Source organism: Leptodactylus fuscus, chromosome 5 (assembly GCF_031893055.1).
Source record: "Leptodactylus fuscus isolate aLepFus1 chromosome 5, aLepFus1.hap2, whole genome shotgun sequence".
Classification (NCBI taxonomy): Eukaryota; Metazoa; Chordata; class Amphibia; order Anura; family Leptodactylidae; genus Leptodactylus; species Leptodactylus fuscus.
In genome coordinates, this window is record NC_134269.1 from 164,753,476 (window position 1) to 164,770,624 (window position 17,149).

Consider the following 17,149-nt stretch of genomic DNA (forward strand, 5'->3'; position numbering starts at 1 on the left):
AATACTTGTCTAAAACCAGACAATCCCTTTAATAAACAATGATGCAGAGGTCAAACAGCAATTATAATGTGAATAGTAATAATGGAGAGGTCATAAAACATAATAAAGGTGTGTGGGTTGAGATGATCAGAACACATTGTTTACACCAGCGCTGCATCTCCATTGTTTTAGTCCAGCAGATGACCAGAATAATGGAGAAGACCGCTAAAGTGGAAACACATGGAGTCCAATAGACCCACTGACCATAAAGGGTTCCATTAGGTATCCGTTTGCTTGAAAACTTGAACCTATGGAAGAAAAAGTCCCCCTTGCAGGAGTTTTTCTTCTGCCGATTTCAGGTGGATACTGCAATGGAGTCTCCAATGGAGATTCCAGTACAGATGTGAAGGGAGTCTTAGAAACATTAGAGGACCACAAGACTTGGAGGAGGTAGAGTCACAAGGTACAGCACGGTTTGCAGTATTTCCCTGCAAATCAAACACTAATCTAATAGTTTAAAGACTTATTGTGATATACCAATGACCAGCTATCCCCTATACCATAGCGATGATAAGAAAGGAGTCAGCGTCATCTTAATAACTTCTACATCATTCTATTGTGTTTGATCTTTATAGCAATTGTAACAAACAAGGAGCAGCTCCTCTCTTATTTTACTGTTAGCCAAAAGGCATTATGATATCCACTTGTATCTATGACAATGAGATCCAAAAATGTTTCACACTTTCTCTACAGTGAAACACATATAAGGAAGAAATCCACGTTACCATAGTGACAGAACAGACTTTTTAAAATTAGCATGTTAAAGAATTTCATGTAGCCTGAATGTCAAAAAACTATGAAGAACAAACCTTTACACCATCAAACCTCCAGTTCCGTGTGTAATGTAATGTATTATCACATGTTTGCATATCTTTTGTGAAGGTTACAAGTTAATTGTGGACTTTTTGCATCCATCACATACCTGTCCAGCGAAATACAGCAGAGGTGGAGGATGGAAGCTGTTGTCAGAAGGACATCGAGTGATGTTCGGACCAAACAGAACATTTCCCCATATATCCACTTGTCTTGTACTAACTCTATGGCTCCAAAAGGCATCACCAATACTGATACCAGCAAGTCAGCAAATGCCAGTGACACGATGAAGTAATTGGTTTTGATTTTCCTGTACACAAAATATAAGAACCATCATATACTGGTGCTATAGATTTATAGATCATTCAGTAAAATTCATTTTTAAAGGAAGTCTGTCCCAAGAACACAGCATACATAACCCGAGCTCTGCAGATAGATAGGTTACGGTCAACTGAATCAAATGGTACGTGTCCCAGAAAGAAGACCCACAACTCTTGGTCACTTATGCGATATCTTATCTATGGGGATATCCCTTTAAAGCTTGCCCCCTTTCTTCTCTTTTTTCAATCATTGTGGAGTTCTTCCTAGAGTATGCTAGGATCCTTATATACCTACATTGTGGAAACAGTTGTATGCGGTGGGCAGGAGACAGAAGCCAGTGCTCACAGTTAATTAAGAAATAATTACATAAAGCAATTTACTTAAGAATTGTATTTTGCCTGTTGCACACATCATTGGAATAGGTAATTAACAGCAAAATGATAACCAACTATGCATTTAAAGGGAATCTATCTTGTTTACTCAATTTGCAGGCAGCATGTTACACAGCTAGGGAGCTGCTTGGATTAGTGGGAAATATTAAGTGTAGCATCTTGGAAATTATTAAATGGGTTATTTATAGGACAGAGAATACATACCTGACCCATGTGTGCGTGACTGCTGAGACCTCAACAGATTCCAAAAACATGGAGGTCCTTTCCCCCTGCTGCAGATTCATTCAGCCTGTCCTCAGCCATGACTGGTGGTGGTCAACACTCTTAGTCACTTTAATGGGAGTGCTGGAGACAGCAATTAACTATCTCTGGCACTCCCAATGAAGTGAAAGAGAGCGCCATCTATCACCATTAACTCCCACATTCAGACTGGCTGCGGTAGACAGGACCTCCCATGCTCACCTGGCATAATGTGGCATAATAAAGTCCCGTACAGGGATGTCTACCAATTGTCTCTCCATCCACTGGACTCACTCTCATATATTTGGCTTAGGGCTAGTTCACACATAAAAACCTCCTGGCTTATTTTGGTCCTGAAAAAAACCGCTTCCTAATTAGGAAGCTTTTTTTTGACATTGCCAGGCTTTTTTTGGAGCTTTTTTTGTAAAAACCGCTTCCAAAAAAAGCCAGGCTGTGTTCCCTTCCCATAGAAGTGAATGGGCTAAAAAAAAAACCGCTTGCGGTTTTTTCCACGCGGTTTTTTGCAAAAAAACGCGCTGAAAAAAACCTGCGCTGTTTTTGCCTCCCATTCACTTCTATTGCTTTCTTCAGACGGAAAACGCCTGAAGAAAGGTCATGTCGCTTCTTTTTTCTGCTAGCTGAAAAATAACTAGCAGAAAAAAAAAGCTAGTGGAAAAAAAAGCTAGCGGAAAAAAAAAGCTAGCTGTTCACATAGGGCTCCATTGTAAAGGGGCTGATTTTGAAGCGAAATCCGCTGTCAAAAAACTCCCCTTTGCCCACGTGTGAACTAGCCCTTATAGTATTACATATACCTTTCATCTAATTCAATTTTAATTGTTATGCCAAAGAATTAATGTCTCTTTCCCCTAGCCACATACAATTACTAATTTGACCTTTTGCAGTGTGATGTCTTATCACAGTATGGAAAGACAATGAAAAGTCTTTAAAAAAAATTGTTAAACTTTGTTACATCTGTATTTTGCATTAGTTGGACATGTTGCCTCAGGATAACATTTCATTCACCCTTTCCTTGAGACTACACATCCCAGCCAGGGGCACAGCTATAGGGGGTGCAGTGGTAGCATTTTCTACTAAGCCCTAGACCCTGAGGAGGCCCCACATGTCTCTCTAGCACAAAGTATTCTAAATGGCACAAGATAGGCAAGGGTCCCATTACAGATTCTGCATCAAGGCCATGAGATTCAAATTATGCATCTGATCAAAGCCCTTAAACATATCCTACTGACTTACAAACATTTCTCACATCCACTCTTTCCTTTACCATTAGTCTACAAAAATCCTAGTTCATGCCCATCTTCATCTCTTGCCTAGACAGCTGAAAAATCCTTTCCTGTGGCCTCTGTTCTAATCCAGTTTAAAATTGTAACCCTGCCATCCACAGCCTGTTCCCTCCATAGCTTTCTCAGGCTAGGTTCACACTTGTGCCTGCTTTCCATTCAGGGATTTTGTCCCTGAAACAGAACTTTTTTCTCCACATTTTTCAGGCGGAAACCTAGCGGACCCACATCTAAGTCTATGGGGTCTGCAGGCAACCGCTTTCTAAGCAGATTCATTTTCCGTTTCTTGCGTCCCCAAGCAGACAAAAGGAACTGAAAGCAGAATTATAGTCTGAACCTAGCATCACTTAATTTCCCAATACTTCCCAACATTTAGGCTAAGGCCCCACGGGACCTTCTGCAGCACTTTGAACAGAAAGTTCACAGAGCTTTCCTCCACAAACTTTCTGTCACCAATATATCTACAGGAAAGCCGCCGGCGTTTCCTTAGATATACTTGACATCCTGCAATTTGCAAAACTGCACCGGTTTAGGAAATCGCAACGTGTATGCGCTGTGGTTTTTCCCACAAGGGGGGCATCGGATTCGTATGAATCCCATACACTTTGCAAATATTGAAAATTGTGGCAATTCCGGCCTGTGGGGCCCCGGCCTTAATCTGTAATCCTCACAAGACCACCTTCTTTGCTCCCCTCCCATCTCTTCTTCACACAGCTGTCAACAAGATTTCTTCTGTGCACCTCCATTTTTTAAAACACCAATACATAAGCCTGTCCCCCATAACTGTATCCGTCAACAAAAACCTGAAAAAAACATCTCTTTGGAAAAGCCTATAAACTACAATAACCCTGCTGCTACTACAATACCATCTGAGTGGTTTCTAACTTCTACTGGCTCCTTCTTACTTGCCTTATAGATTGTAAGCCTTTGAGGGCAGAATCCTCTTATACTTGGTACCAGCTAGTCGCTAAGCTTATGTTTATTGTATTTTATTTTTCTATTATGTATGTAAATCCTTTCCATAGAATTAATGGTTCCCCAAAAATAATAATAATTACATAATATTATGCAAAATGTGATAGAGAAGTTTTTACATACCGATATAGAATGGTAATGTACATAGAAAATCTGACACATTTTTTTGGGCATTTTTTTTAGGATTTAATTTTTGGGGAGTTGAGTACATTGTTCTGGTGCAGGATAGATTTTTTTTTTTTTTATGACTGTATTTTGGGCTGTCGTCAAAAATGACAGTGACCTAATAAGAGCTGGCAATTACTCCTGGTTTCCATGGCAGCCCGTTGCTTCAGAACCACCGTTCTTCACAAATGTACCGATAGGAAACTTATTTTCAGAACAGTAGGATTTTGCTACGGACATTGTGACCTGGGTCATGAAGATTCTCCAACAAACACAATGACCGTTTACCTACCATGGGTATTTCTTACATAAACTATTACTTATTTCTTGCACGTCAGTTATATATAATCACAGCTCCGAACATTGCTCAAGCCCACGAGTCTTAGTGAAGAAGAAAAAACTGTAATGGGCTTAATCTGCACAAGAAATTCTTAATGTTTTAGCAAGTAAACTGCATGAAATGTTCAGGATTTCTCTATTATTAAGCATTTCAGTTTTTGTTCATCTCCCCAACTGTATAGAGATCACAATTTCATTATGTTGCATCCAATAATCCTGACAGGTGTCAAGCTGAGAACCCAGCAGAGTAAAAAAATGCAGCCAAAGGCTAATTTCTATGATACATTTATGGGAAGTAAAGACAGGGTCGGGTCTTTATATAATGAGCCTCTAAGACTATGACAGTGAATTTCTTAGCTCTAATTAGTGGTTGAATTTCTCTAGAGAAGAAGGTGCTTTGTGGTTCAGGAAATGGATAGACCGTCGGTTTCTCAAATCGCCTTCTGTATGGATGATCTGAGTCCAGGCTGCCTTATTGTCTGAATCACAGCGATAAGAAATCGTTCACATTATCAAACGCTCTGCTGCAATGATGGTTCTATATCTAGATAACCAGGGATGAAAGCTGCTTTTGGTTAGATATATTGCCTGGTTTCCTTCAGTTTCGGGTTAATGCTTTTTATATGGCTGTCTCAAACGCAATCCCATTACACATGTCAAATGCTTGCTATCCCACGCTAGTCAGAATTGCACTGCTGTACACACATGATTCCTATTAATGATATGTCATAGGAAAGTAATAAGAAGGTCCAATAAGTTCCAACAAATGTCTATAACTAGCAAAGCTTCTGGGGGAGAAGTTTTACACACACATCTGTCACCAAATAATAACAGACTTGCGCTAGGTTCACACCTTCCTTTGGGTTTCCATTCCGCTTGGGGACTCCTCAATGGAAACCTAATCCGCTTAAAAAAATCTGTTACACTCGGAAATCTGCGGACCCAATAGACTATAATCGGGTCCACTTGGGTTTCCATCCAAAAAGGGTGGAACAATGCATAGAGAGAAGTCCTGCTTGCAGGACTTTTCTTTCCACATTTTTAAAGTGGAATGGAGAACGGAATCCCTGAGCAGAGACCGTGTGCTAGTGTGAAGCTAGCTTTAGGCCTGGTTCACATCTGTGTTTGGTAATTGATTCGGGGAGTCTGCATGCGGACATCCCCCCAAACGGAATACCGAACGCAGTAGCAAGCAGTGACCTTATGAAAGCACACAGACCCCATAGACTATAAAAGGGTCCGTGTGCTTTCCGCGTGGTGTCCGCATGGAACATGCGGACAGAAAGGTACTTCATGATCTACTTTCCTGTCCAAATGACTCATGCGGACACCTCGTGGAAGGCACACGACCCCATTATGTCTATGGGGTCCGTGTGCTTTCACTGCTCACCAATTTGTTCGGTATTCCATTCGGGGGTCCCCATGCAGACTCCCCGAACGGATTACCAAACTCAGATGTGAACCAGGCCTTACATGGTTAATAAAAGCATGCCCATCCAAAAGTATTACCCAGTTGAGACTCACCTCAGTTGTCTATCCCTGCATACTGCCACCATCACTAGAAGGTTACCCAGAATGGTCATCAGGATGACTGCTGAGATGAAGGTGATGAGAACTATCTTCTCCCCCACACCGAATCCCTCTTGTGCTCTATTAGGGGCACAAACAAAGTAGCAAAGTTAAGTGTGACATAGGTTAGTGAAAGGTGTTATAGTATATTACATATGTATATTGACATAACTGTCTAAAATGTATTAATAATAATATGACGGTCATGCCAAAGTGGTTGAATATCATATAAATCCTGTATAATGATTTCAGACACTATATTTTACTAAATAAGCTGCCTAGACTCCTGAAAGAGAAATGTGGCTTGTTAGGTTGAGTTAAAGCGCCCTCAAGGGTACCAGCATATAATACTTACATTTTAACATCACACAAATAAAGGATTCTCACTAGAGATTGGAAATTTTTAGAAAATGTTGGGTAGTAACACATTGGGGGAAATTATTGTGGATACCAGTTTTCTACACATTTTGTCATTTTTCCTCCATGCAAAAACTGGCGTGAGTTAAAGCTGGAATCTACTACTACACCAACTGATGTACGGGACCTCAAGACGTACACCAGAATTATTAAGAAGCTGAAGTGTAAGAGGCATTCAAAATATCTTCATATGAAAGAGTACCAAAATCTTAATAATTTCCGGGGCAACACAGTGGCTCAGTGGTTAGCCTTGCAGCGCTGGAGTCTTGGGTTTGAATACTGCCAAGAACAACATCTGCAAGAAGTTTGTATGTTCTCCCTGTGTTTGTGTGGATTTCCTCCCATACTCCAAAGACATACAGATAGGGAAGATTGTACATTGTGAGTACAGTACCTGTGTAATGTACACCATAAACATGACTGTACCCCTACAGCTGCTATTCACACTTAATGTGTAATATGTATACTGATATCTGTTATTAAAGAAGAAACTTAAAGAATGTAAAACAAAAAACCCTGAAACCATCTTGGTAACAAACAATAAATCCTAAAGGACCATGGCCCTATTGTACATGCTGTGTAGTACTGTGGCATCTACGTTCAGCGCATACAAATTACAGAAACATATCTTCTCCCACCATTTGAGGGAAACCCTGAAATACTTCCTATATACAATGTCTATCCTATTTTCTTTCCAGGTAGCTGCCTTTCATCCAGAACATCAGATCTCAGCTGTGATCATTGCAGAATGCAACAGTTGAAAGGTTTAGTCTTTTTTGTTGGCGACGTAGGCCAAGGAGGTTAATAGTATTTAAACAGCGGGCTATAGAACGCTTAATTTTCTTAATGAAAAGGATTATAAAAATCACAGAGTAAAAATTCATTTATACATTATGTTTCCTAGCAGTCAGTCGTCTCAGTGAATAGAAATTGTTATTAGGTTTATTACTAGAAATACATTTATTAGGGGTAATTTAAATATTTTCCACTACAATGTATGAATCTCGACAGCAACTATATACTATTTGATTGCCATTTTATGGTATATGGCTCGGACTGGCCCATAGGTGAATAAAGGAATCCCCTGGTGGGCCCCTGAGTCAGGCGGGCCCCCTACTCTCTCAGGCCTGGTACAGTACAATACTGTATTTCATATAGATACTTGTCGTATAGCATTCCCAGGTGTCTGTAAGCATAATATATTGAGTAGATTATTTATTTAAGAATCCACTAAGTTTATCTTTATACACTGTAGACATATTGGGCCCCATCTTCTAGATTACACTGCAGGGGCCCCATTCACAGATCACCTTGCAGAGTCTTTGTTATGGTCAGCAGGCTTACTTAAAAAAATAAATAAATAAAAGCCTGCAGATCCCAACTGGGCTCTGAACCGCAGGGCACACTGGTGTGAACAAGGCCCGACAGTTAGCTTCACTGCCGGGCTACACCACCAACTGGGTGCTCTCTGTTACTACATAGGGATCCGGCCACTGCAGAAAAAAGCAGCCGTTTAATAGAAACAGTGTCTAACAGTTGCTTCACTGTTATACTAACATAAACAACTATAACCATTTGCTCCCAGTAACCTCCTGGGCCTCACCCACTACAGCCATCTGCTGTTGAAGCACCACAGGTAGCAGACTAGGTGAGGTAGGAGTTCCCTGGGTACTTCACTAAGGAAACAATGCTATCTAGGGAACAATTCTATCTAAGGACCTACCTAGCTAAGGCAGCTTACTGCCAAACTAATGTTTGCACTGACGTGCACAAATCTGAGTTAAGGCTAAGGAACCAAGCAAACAAACCTGCCTCCTTAAATAGAGGGAAGGCGGGTCTAAGCAGTAAGCCCAGGTGCACACGGTAGATGCTCATAGGTCAGCACCACTGTCAGTCAGGAGACCGACCACGCCTATCGGCTGCAAGGGAGTTAACCCCAGCTATGCTGGACTGAGCAATAACAGTGGAACAGGCTGTGACCCTGAACCCTTGGCCTCACAGTCCTAACAGTCTTCCTGCTGTGGGAGCACATATCTCCATCTCACAGATCTAAGGTTAGCAAAAAGGAAGAGTTAGACAGCAGGTTAGGACAAAAACAGATATTAGGGATATGTATCCAGAAAATAAATTTATGTTGCTAACATTTTAGGAACTTGTAAACAAGCGTAAGTGATATTTGCATGTAGCTGCATAGAGAGCCCCCAGAAGGAATTTTACTAGAGGGCCTTAGGCAACCCAGTCCAACATTGTATGGCATGACTGTGCCATACAAGGGGCTCCCCTCACACAGATGTCTAGATTATCCCACATTTAATCATTATAAGATAACTCAACTCATCAGCTTTGCTGCGTAGATGGAGACAGTATAAGTGAGCTGCATAGAACTGATTGGTCTATTGTGTGCAGTCTAGGACCAATGTGAAAACCGTGATATATAAAATATGTAATATTACAAAATAAGGGGCAGATCTACTATCTTTGTTGCACATGCCAACCAATCAGAGCACAATAAGAAGTGAAAGCTGCACTATAGTTAGATGACATGGGCAATAAAGAGCTTTTCTTTTAGACCATTTCATTATGAATTTTAATCACTTCTTTGTTTTAGTCGCAGGTTTGCTTGTTTTGAAGGGTAGCTCCTAGCACTGTTGTTTCGATGCCAGTCTTTATAAACAGTGGTGGTTGAAAATCTGTGCACGAAAAGAACAGCCCCACAGCATTTTACTTTGTCCGCAAAGACTTAAGACACTTGTGACATAGAAATGTTTGCCTTTCATTGTTCCCCTGAGAAAATAATCTGTAGGTGTGAGATCAGATGAACGTGGTAGCCATAAATTCTAAGAGATTAATCTGGGTTTAGGCACATTGTACACTAACCCTTAGTTACTGTGAAATGGCACAGGAACACTTCTCAATCATCGGTCACAAAATAAGAGGTGTAATATCTATACATTTTTAATAACTGTTCTGATCATGAACTGATATTGTGGGACTCACATGAATTGTTTCTGTGGATTATTTCACATATATGGGTGGTTTACTAGAGTAATAAAATCAGGCTGAGTCAACCCCCACATTTCCCTTCCCAACCTTCTCAAGGTCCTTATTGACCTATGGCGATCTCTTGGGCTATATGGTTAACTCCACTAAAACTGAGGCCCTCCCCCTTAACATTCCTGGAACAGACTTACAACTGTTACGTTCTAACTTTGATTTTCATTGGAGAGAGCGCTCCCTCCGTTATTTGGGAATCCAGCTCTCCCTGTCTACCCTTTACTCGGTTAATTACTCTAGCTTGTTTAGTGAATTATGTGCTCTCCTGGACAAGTGGCACCCCCTCCATATCTCGCTTATAGGGTGTATCAACGCGGTCAAAATGTCTCTCCTCCCTAAACTCCTCTACTATTTTCAGACGCTTCCAGTAGCTGTTCCCCACTCGGAATTGCGATCCCTTCAGAAATCATTTTTAAGTTTATTTGGAATGGCAAGCCACAAGCATACCTCGCTCGGTGATGCTTTCCCATAAAGAGGAGGGGGGGTTGGCGATGGCACACATTTTGCATTATTATTGGGCTGCTCACCTGCGCTGTCTTCCATTTTGGTCAGCCCCTCAGGCCTACAACAAATGGGTCGAGATAGAAAAGCTCTGGCTGGCGCCGATCCACCCCAATGCACTCTTGTGGTCCTGTCCTTCTCCCCTGCCTTCTGCCCCCCTGCTAGGTTCTATACGTTTTACGAGTGGTATTTGGCTTACCTGTTCTAAAATTTTCCCCCTAGCTTCCCAGTGTTCGTCTATGATTTCCTTCTTGTATAATTCCCTCCTCCTGGAGTTACTCACGTCAGTTCTATTTAAGCCTTGGAGTAGGCTGGGTCTTTTCCGTATTGCGGACCTGGTTGACCCGTTAACTTTGAAGCTTAGGCCCTTTGACAACTTTGTATCTGACCTACACTTACCTGCCTCTGAGTGGTTGCATTACCAACAGATCGCTCAATTTGTCTTTACCCAGTTTGGCTCCCTGAAGGTGTCTCAACAGACAGCCTTTGAAAGACTCTGTCGTGCTGGCACCTCCACAACTGGCCTCATATCTAGCATTTATGGCCTCCTCTCCTCCTATGGGACACGGAACTCCGTTCTACATAAGCATATGGAGAACTGGTCCTGGGCATTGAATAGGCAGATCTCACCCTCCCAATGGCAGATTATTTGGTCTCGTGCAGCTAATTCCTCCACCTGCATTATGTTTTGCAAGACCCAATATAAAATATTAATGCACTGGTATCATACCCTTGCCTTGCTTTATTCTCTCAATCCAGATATTTCCCCCCCAATGTTGGCGTTGCAAGACAGGAGTGGGTACCCTGTACTATATTTTTTGGGACTGCCTAGGGATTCGCCCCTTCTGGCTGGAGGTTAAGTCCCTTACGGATGCCCTGTTTATCCATAGAGTTCGGCTGGATCCTCTCACATACCTCCTGAATCTCCCCCCCTATACACCTTGGTAAACAGTCTTCTAAATTGTTTCTTTATCTATGTAAGACGCTTATCGCCCTCCGCAGAAAGAAAGTTTCTCCTCCTTCTTCCCCAGATTTCATTGCCCGGGTGAAAGATGTGCGCAGTTTGGAGAATCTGATGGCCTCACTTAATCCCACTGTTGAGGCGAGGTTCGTTATCCACCATCCGCACAATCTTGCGTTGAAATCTCTCATCAATTTTTCTTTTCTGTCCACATCTAGGGAGGTTAGCCACAGTACCATGGGCTTTAAACTTCTTGATGCCACTGTGCACTGTAGACACAGGAACATTCAGGTCTTTGGAGATGGAGTTGTAGCCTTGAGATTGCTCATGCTTCCTCACAATTTTGCTTCTCAAGTCCTCAGACAGTTCTTTGGTCTTCTTTCTTTTCTCCGTGCTCAATGTGGTACACACAAGGACACAGGACAGAGGTTCAGTCAACTTTAATCCATTTCAACTGGCTGCAAGTGTGATTTAGTTATTGTCACCACCTGTTAGGTGCCTCAGGTAAGTAACAGGTGTTGTTAATTACACAAATTAGAGAAGCATCACATGATTTTTCAAACAGTGCCAATACATTTGTCTACCCCCCTTTTTTATGTTTGGTGTTGAATTATATCCAATTTGGCTTTTTGACAATTCTTTTTGTGGTTTTCCATTGAAGACAAATTAAATGAAGATAATAATATCAAAGAATTTGTGATTGCAATCATTTTCTGGAAGAAAATGAGTATTATCTGACAGAATTGCAGGGGTGCCAATACTTTTGGCCAGCACTGTAGCAGAGGACTATAATTCCTTAGGATTTTCAACATAGCCTTTCAATTACCTTCATTGCACATGAGAAACTTGAGCAAAAACGCGATGAAAACTCAACAGAAAACTCATATGAATTTCTGCAGCATAAAACTGAAAAATGCAATGAAAAATGCATGTACATGTGCGTTTTTTTCTGCGACAGAAAACGCAGCATTTTGTAAAATGTAATATTTTGCACGGTGTATTACTTCTGTACTTGCATTCTTTACAATGTGATACTGTTTGCCAGGTGGTATAACACAACTCCAAGATCGTCAAACCATCTAACATTAGTAAAAACTTATTAGATCCAAACTGTAAGTGTCGTTTTCTTCAATAGCTTGTTTAACCCATGATTGACTTCTCTTAAATGTCCCATGTTGCTGTGTTACAACAAAGCCACATGTCAGACTGCCTTAGAGTACAAAATCCTTTAAAGTTAGCTCGAGGGCAAACCAAACGAGACAATCTTAGGATAAGAAACCACTGATTTTGCTTGAGGAAGCCTGGTCTGGCTGAAAATTTCCTCTGCAACAGTTACATGGTCATTTAGATGGTCTGAGTAATACAGAGGGGATCCCAATAACTCAAATAGGGTTGTTGTCATGAGATCAACCCCTTTGAATTTGAGTTTATTGAAAAAGCTTTATAAAGGGGTTGTCTGGGATAATTTATTTCATTTTTTATATCGAAAAAAGTGAAAAAAAAAAATAAAAAAAATAAAAAGCAAACCCCATACTACCCTGTCCCTGGTTCTCCATTGTCTCTCGGCACAGTCAGGTGCTGCTGCTCTGGTGTATCCTTCCAGCGGAAGTCCCTGCAACACGTGACTGCTGAGGCCAATCTGGAGCAGCAAGACCGGACTGTGCCAGGAATCATAAGATCTCTGGGGACTTCCTTATATAAAAAAAATTAAAAATTAAAGACAGGGCAAGGGCAGGCCAAAAATAAATTTAAAACGTAGCTTTTAATAATAAACATATATGGGTAAATGAAGACCACTCCAAGTGACAAAGGAAAAAGCTAGAAGATATCAACAAGGATTCCATAGCTACTTGTCAGACATGATTTAGGCCATCCCCTGTGATAATATCAACAAGAATCAAGATTTAAAAAAAACAAAAAAAAACAAAAAAACTGTCAGTGCATTAGATATATCCTTCAGTAAAGAGCCATGATAATGCACCTAAGTGATAGGTTTACTGCTGTCCCACAATTACAGGTAAATAGCACTTCCAACTGTCCACTGAGTTGCTAAATAGTAAACCCCAAAAAGGGGACTAAAACGTAACATTTATTTATGTATACCTAAAACTGATACTCGTCATACGTGCAAATATGAGTTCAAATGCTACAGGTCCTATCCCACAAGCTGGTATACTACTGTAGGATCCTAGTTCCCAGAAACTGGACTCACACCCTACCTTCTACTGGATACCCCATGGTAGCACCCTGTCCACTATCACAGGAGTGACACCAAAGTTTTAGTCCCCTTTTTTGGTTTAGTCATTAAGATTTAATAATTTTGGGAGGACACACCTTGTTTATCTTCTATTTGTACATGTGAGTAGCCAAATGCCCATCTGATAGCCACACGGGATCCCACGAGATACACCCTAGAAGCAACCTCATGGCAACACAGGACCTGTCTCTAGGATTGATAGGTTCTTAGGTATTATTACCTGCTGAGGAAGGAAAATTTCTCTGAAAAGAGTGACCTTACAGCAAACCCCAGACTTGAAGTTCACTAAACCCCAACAAAAAAAAAGCTCAAATAAACTCTCCAACGCATTTCCTCAGACACCATGCTGATTCATAAGGAAGCAGTATATAAGGGTTACTGGCATGAAGCATTTTGGCAGTGACTATCCTTCACCTTCTTTTCCTTTCTCAGTTGGAGGAGTCCTTATTTATATTTTATCTATGATATGCCGGTCCTTGCCCTATGTTTATTGACATAAGGAAGTTCACCCTGCAGGAGAGTGGTGGCCAGGGTCAGCAAAGGGGTAGTTTTAACAGCGAAATACACCCCCTTTACATCCTTGAGCATCTTCATTATGTTTGCACACCCAGATCTCCCAGAGTTCAGATTAACAAACCACCATAGACTTGAAGATAATAAAATTTCCAGGGTGCCTCCGTTTCTCTGAAATACTAGGTTATTTTATTCCTAGCCGAACATATATCAAATTACATGAGCACTTACAGAGTCAGCGCTGTAGCCCTAACCTGCGTGTCAGCAAATTCAGGTACACGTTACAATGCGCGCTTTGACGGTGTTGAGATTCAGGAGACACTGCTGATGGATCCAGTCTTATTTAGCTTGCAAATTTAATATCAAATAATGCAAGCCAGTATAAATAATCTCCGTGCGTCGATACTTGTATGAAATCTTTCCAGTATCCACTTCTTGCAGTAACGAAATTTTGCCTGACAGAATGCAGAGCCTGCTTTCATTTGAGGACTCACAATGCTGTAACAGATAATGAATTTTCTGCTTTGTAACAAACAGAGGCGCATTTGACTCCACTGTAACTAGGACAGGCCTGTGCCTGAACATAGACCTCAGGAGATTTTGGTATAGTGAGCAAAGGGGGCAGTCAAAAGGTTTCCTCATGCCATTTGAGGTCAATCTGAAAGAGTAAGAAGGGTTTATAGTCATTTTATTTACATGTGATCGAGACTACTTGAACATACTTCTTAGGTTAATATTAGCTAAGCATGGCAAAAGGTAAAATTTACCTAATGCAAGGGTACGGAAATGTTTTCTCAAGCACAGTCTGTCTAGATATAACAAGTAAATGCTGTGCTATCACATGAATTTGTTACACAGCCTATATTCCAGGATAGACCCTCTAAAGCTAACAAAGCAGGTCTATCAGAATAACATAAAAGTGTGATATTCCTCTGCACAACTGAAGGCCATGAATGAGAAATGGCATATGAGCTCATTCTCCTTAATGCCATCTGAAAGGCCATTACTATTTCTGTTTTCTACGACTTCCATGGAGATTGTCTCAATCGTTTATCCAGATTAGTCTGGAAAAAAAAAAGATACTGAAATCTTTGGAATTGCCATGGTTCTTATTTCTAAAATTGCAGTCCAGGAGATTTAGTAAGTTATATACCAACATTTAGCATTGTAGAATTGGTATTCTGTTTAACTAAAATGTAATATTAAAGGGAATATCTCATGTCCTGACAGCCCCAAGTATAATTGTACATACAGATGTTACCATCATTCACTGATCAAACCGCCCACTGGGGTCCTACGCATGGAAAGATGGATTGAAATAAATTAAACCCAAATAGCAGAGTTAACCCAATGAAATTGTTAAACTGCTGCAACGTGATATCTTATCACAGAAGACAAAAGAAAAAAAAAGAAAAGTCATTGAAAAAGTTTTCAGTGATGTTTTATTGGTTTTTGTTGTCTTTTTGATAAGATATAATACTTCAGCAGTTTAAAGGGGTGGTCCAGGCAAAAATGAACAACTCAACCTTTTAAATCAGCCTGGGGCATTGAAAAAAATAAAATTAAAAAAGTTCATATTCGCCTGTCTCTGATGCTTTAGTGTTGTCACGACGCGTTCTGGTCCTTCTGCTGAACGGGTCTCTTCCACTGAAGCCACTGATTGGCCTCAGCAGTCATGTGAACACGGAGATCAATCAGCAAATGCATGTGAGGTCAAAGGTCTCTTCCTAAGGCCGCCGATTGTGGTCACGTGACCGTAAATCAGCGGCTTCAGCAGAGCTTCTGAAGACACACGTTCAGCAGAAGGACCAGACTGCGCCGGGAGAACACCGGAGTATCGGGGACAGGTGAGTAGGAATTCTTATACTTTATTCAGTAATTTAAAAGTTAAAGGGATTGTCCAATTTTGCCTGGAAAACCCCTTTAAGAATTGTAGAAGTTCAGGTTAACTTTGCTACATCTGTATATCAATCTCTTCAGTTCCTTCCTCTATGCCTCACTGTCTCCAGATAGGACTATATGAACAATATGACAAGTTCCCTTTAGGTTTTGAAAACGCTGGCATTTTTTATGGTTTTTGAATTGGAATGTAAATTTGGTTAATAGCAACACCTACATTTACTATATAAGTAGTTGGATGATAACTGAAGTGTAAGAATAAGTCATGCCGCACAAGTTTCCTTTCAGAAACAATTTCCAAGGTCAAAGGCATAGCTAGAGACATGTACTATAGTAGAAGTGACTGCCTTTGCTCACGGATTCCCACATCTTAGCATCTATGATAACAGAGACATCTCCAGTGTTACCAGTGAATAATTAATCAGAGATGCCCATCATTGCATACTGAGCACGGCAACTACCAGGGGGCACAGAAAGTTGCCGCAGGACATTAATATCAAAGACAAAATCCAGGCTGTCCTTGGATACCAGCAGATACTTTTTCTTAGAGATACAAGGTCAAAAAATGTAAGTGTGGATGGTGATAGGCGTCAAATCAGTCTAATATCTCAATAGTTTTCAGACTTTTACTTATTTTCAGAAGCAATCACAATGCAATCTAATATGACACTTACATTCTGAATCCCTTATAGATCAGCTTCAGTCCTACAAAAGGCTTGAGACATCGCTTTACTTCCAATGGACTAAGGCATCTTAACTATGCAAGGATGTACCCACACGTCGTTGCAGTGTTAAGCAGCTGCAGAACTGAAGTGCTAGCTGTAACTATAGCCAGAGCTCCCTTAAAGCAGGTAGGGTTTATTGTGTCCCTGCTTTCCAGATCGCTGTATACACAGCTATGGGAGCCACTATGATGTGCCCCCCTGATCTGCCGGGGGACAGAGACTGTGAGAGGTGCCTAGAGAATCCAAATAAGCTCGATAGTTAAGGGCAGGAGGCTGCATAACTCCTGTAAATGGGGCTAACGGAATATCAGCCCCCCCCCATCAAAAAGAATACTGTTAAAGTGAAACGTGAAAAACAGGCACGTTTTCCCTCCTTTTTTATTTACATTTGTCCCAAATATATAAAAAAAGAAAGAAAAAAAAAACACATGCAAAAATAAAAATAAACACTGAAAAAAGCAGCAAAAAGTGAAAAACCCAAAAATGTGTCCGGTAGCGCACAAAGGAAATTGGCCCGCTACTGAAGTGGTTAAATAGATAACTGAAAAAAAAAGACATATGGTTTGCCCCATTCATAAGCCACAGCCTTGCACCCAGTCATGAGAAATACAGTAGGTGTGTGGCTATGGGGGGGGGGGGGGTGTCATTATATTTATAACGGTGGGGAACAC

The 17,149-nt window shown here is 40.9% G+C and overlaps 1 protein-coding gene across 2 annotated transcripts in view; it reads right to left on the reverse strand.

The window, feature by feature from the left end:
- The window catches only part of HTR4 (5-hydroxytryptamine receptor 4), a 283,663-nt gene that overhangs the window by 127,669 nt on the left and 138,845 nt on the right, over nt 1–17,149 (reverse strand). For both annotated transcript variants that reach the window (XM_075274689.1, XM_075274690.1), the window contains 2 exons: nt 6,107–6,232; nt 962–1,162 (listed from right to left, as the gene is read on the reverse strand). In XM_075274689.1, coding sequence (XP_075130790.1) covers nt 962–1,162; nt 6,107–6,232 — 327 coding nt within the window. The remainder of the gene's footprint in view (nt 1–961; nt 1,163–6,106; nt 6,233–17,149) is intronic.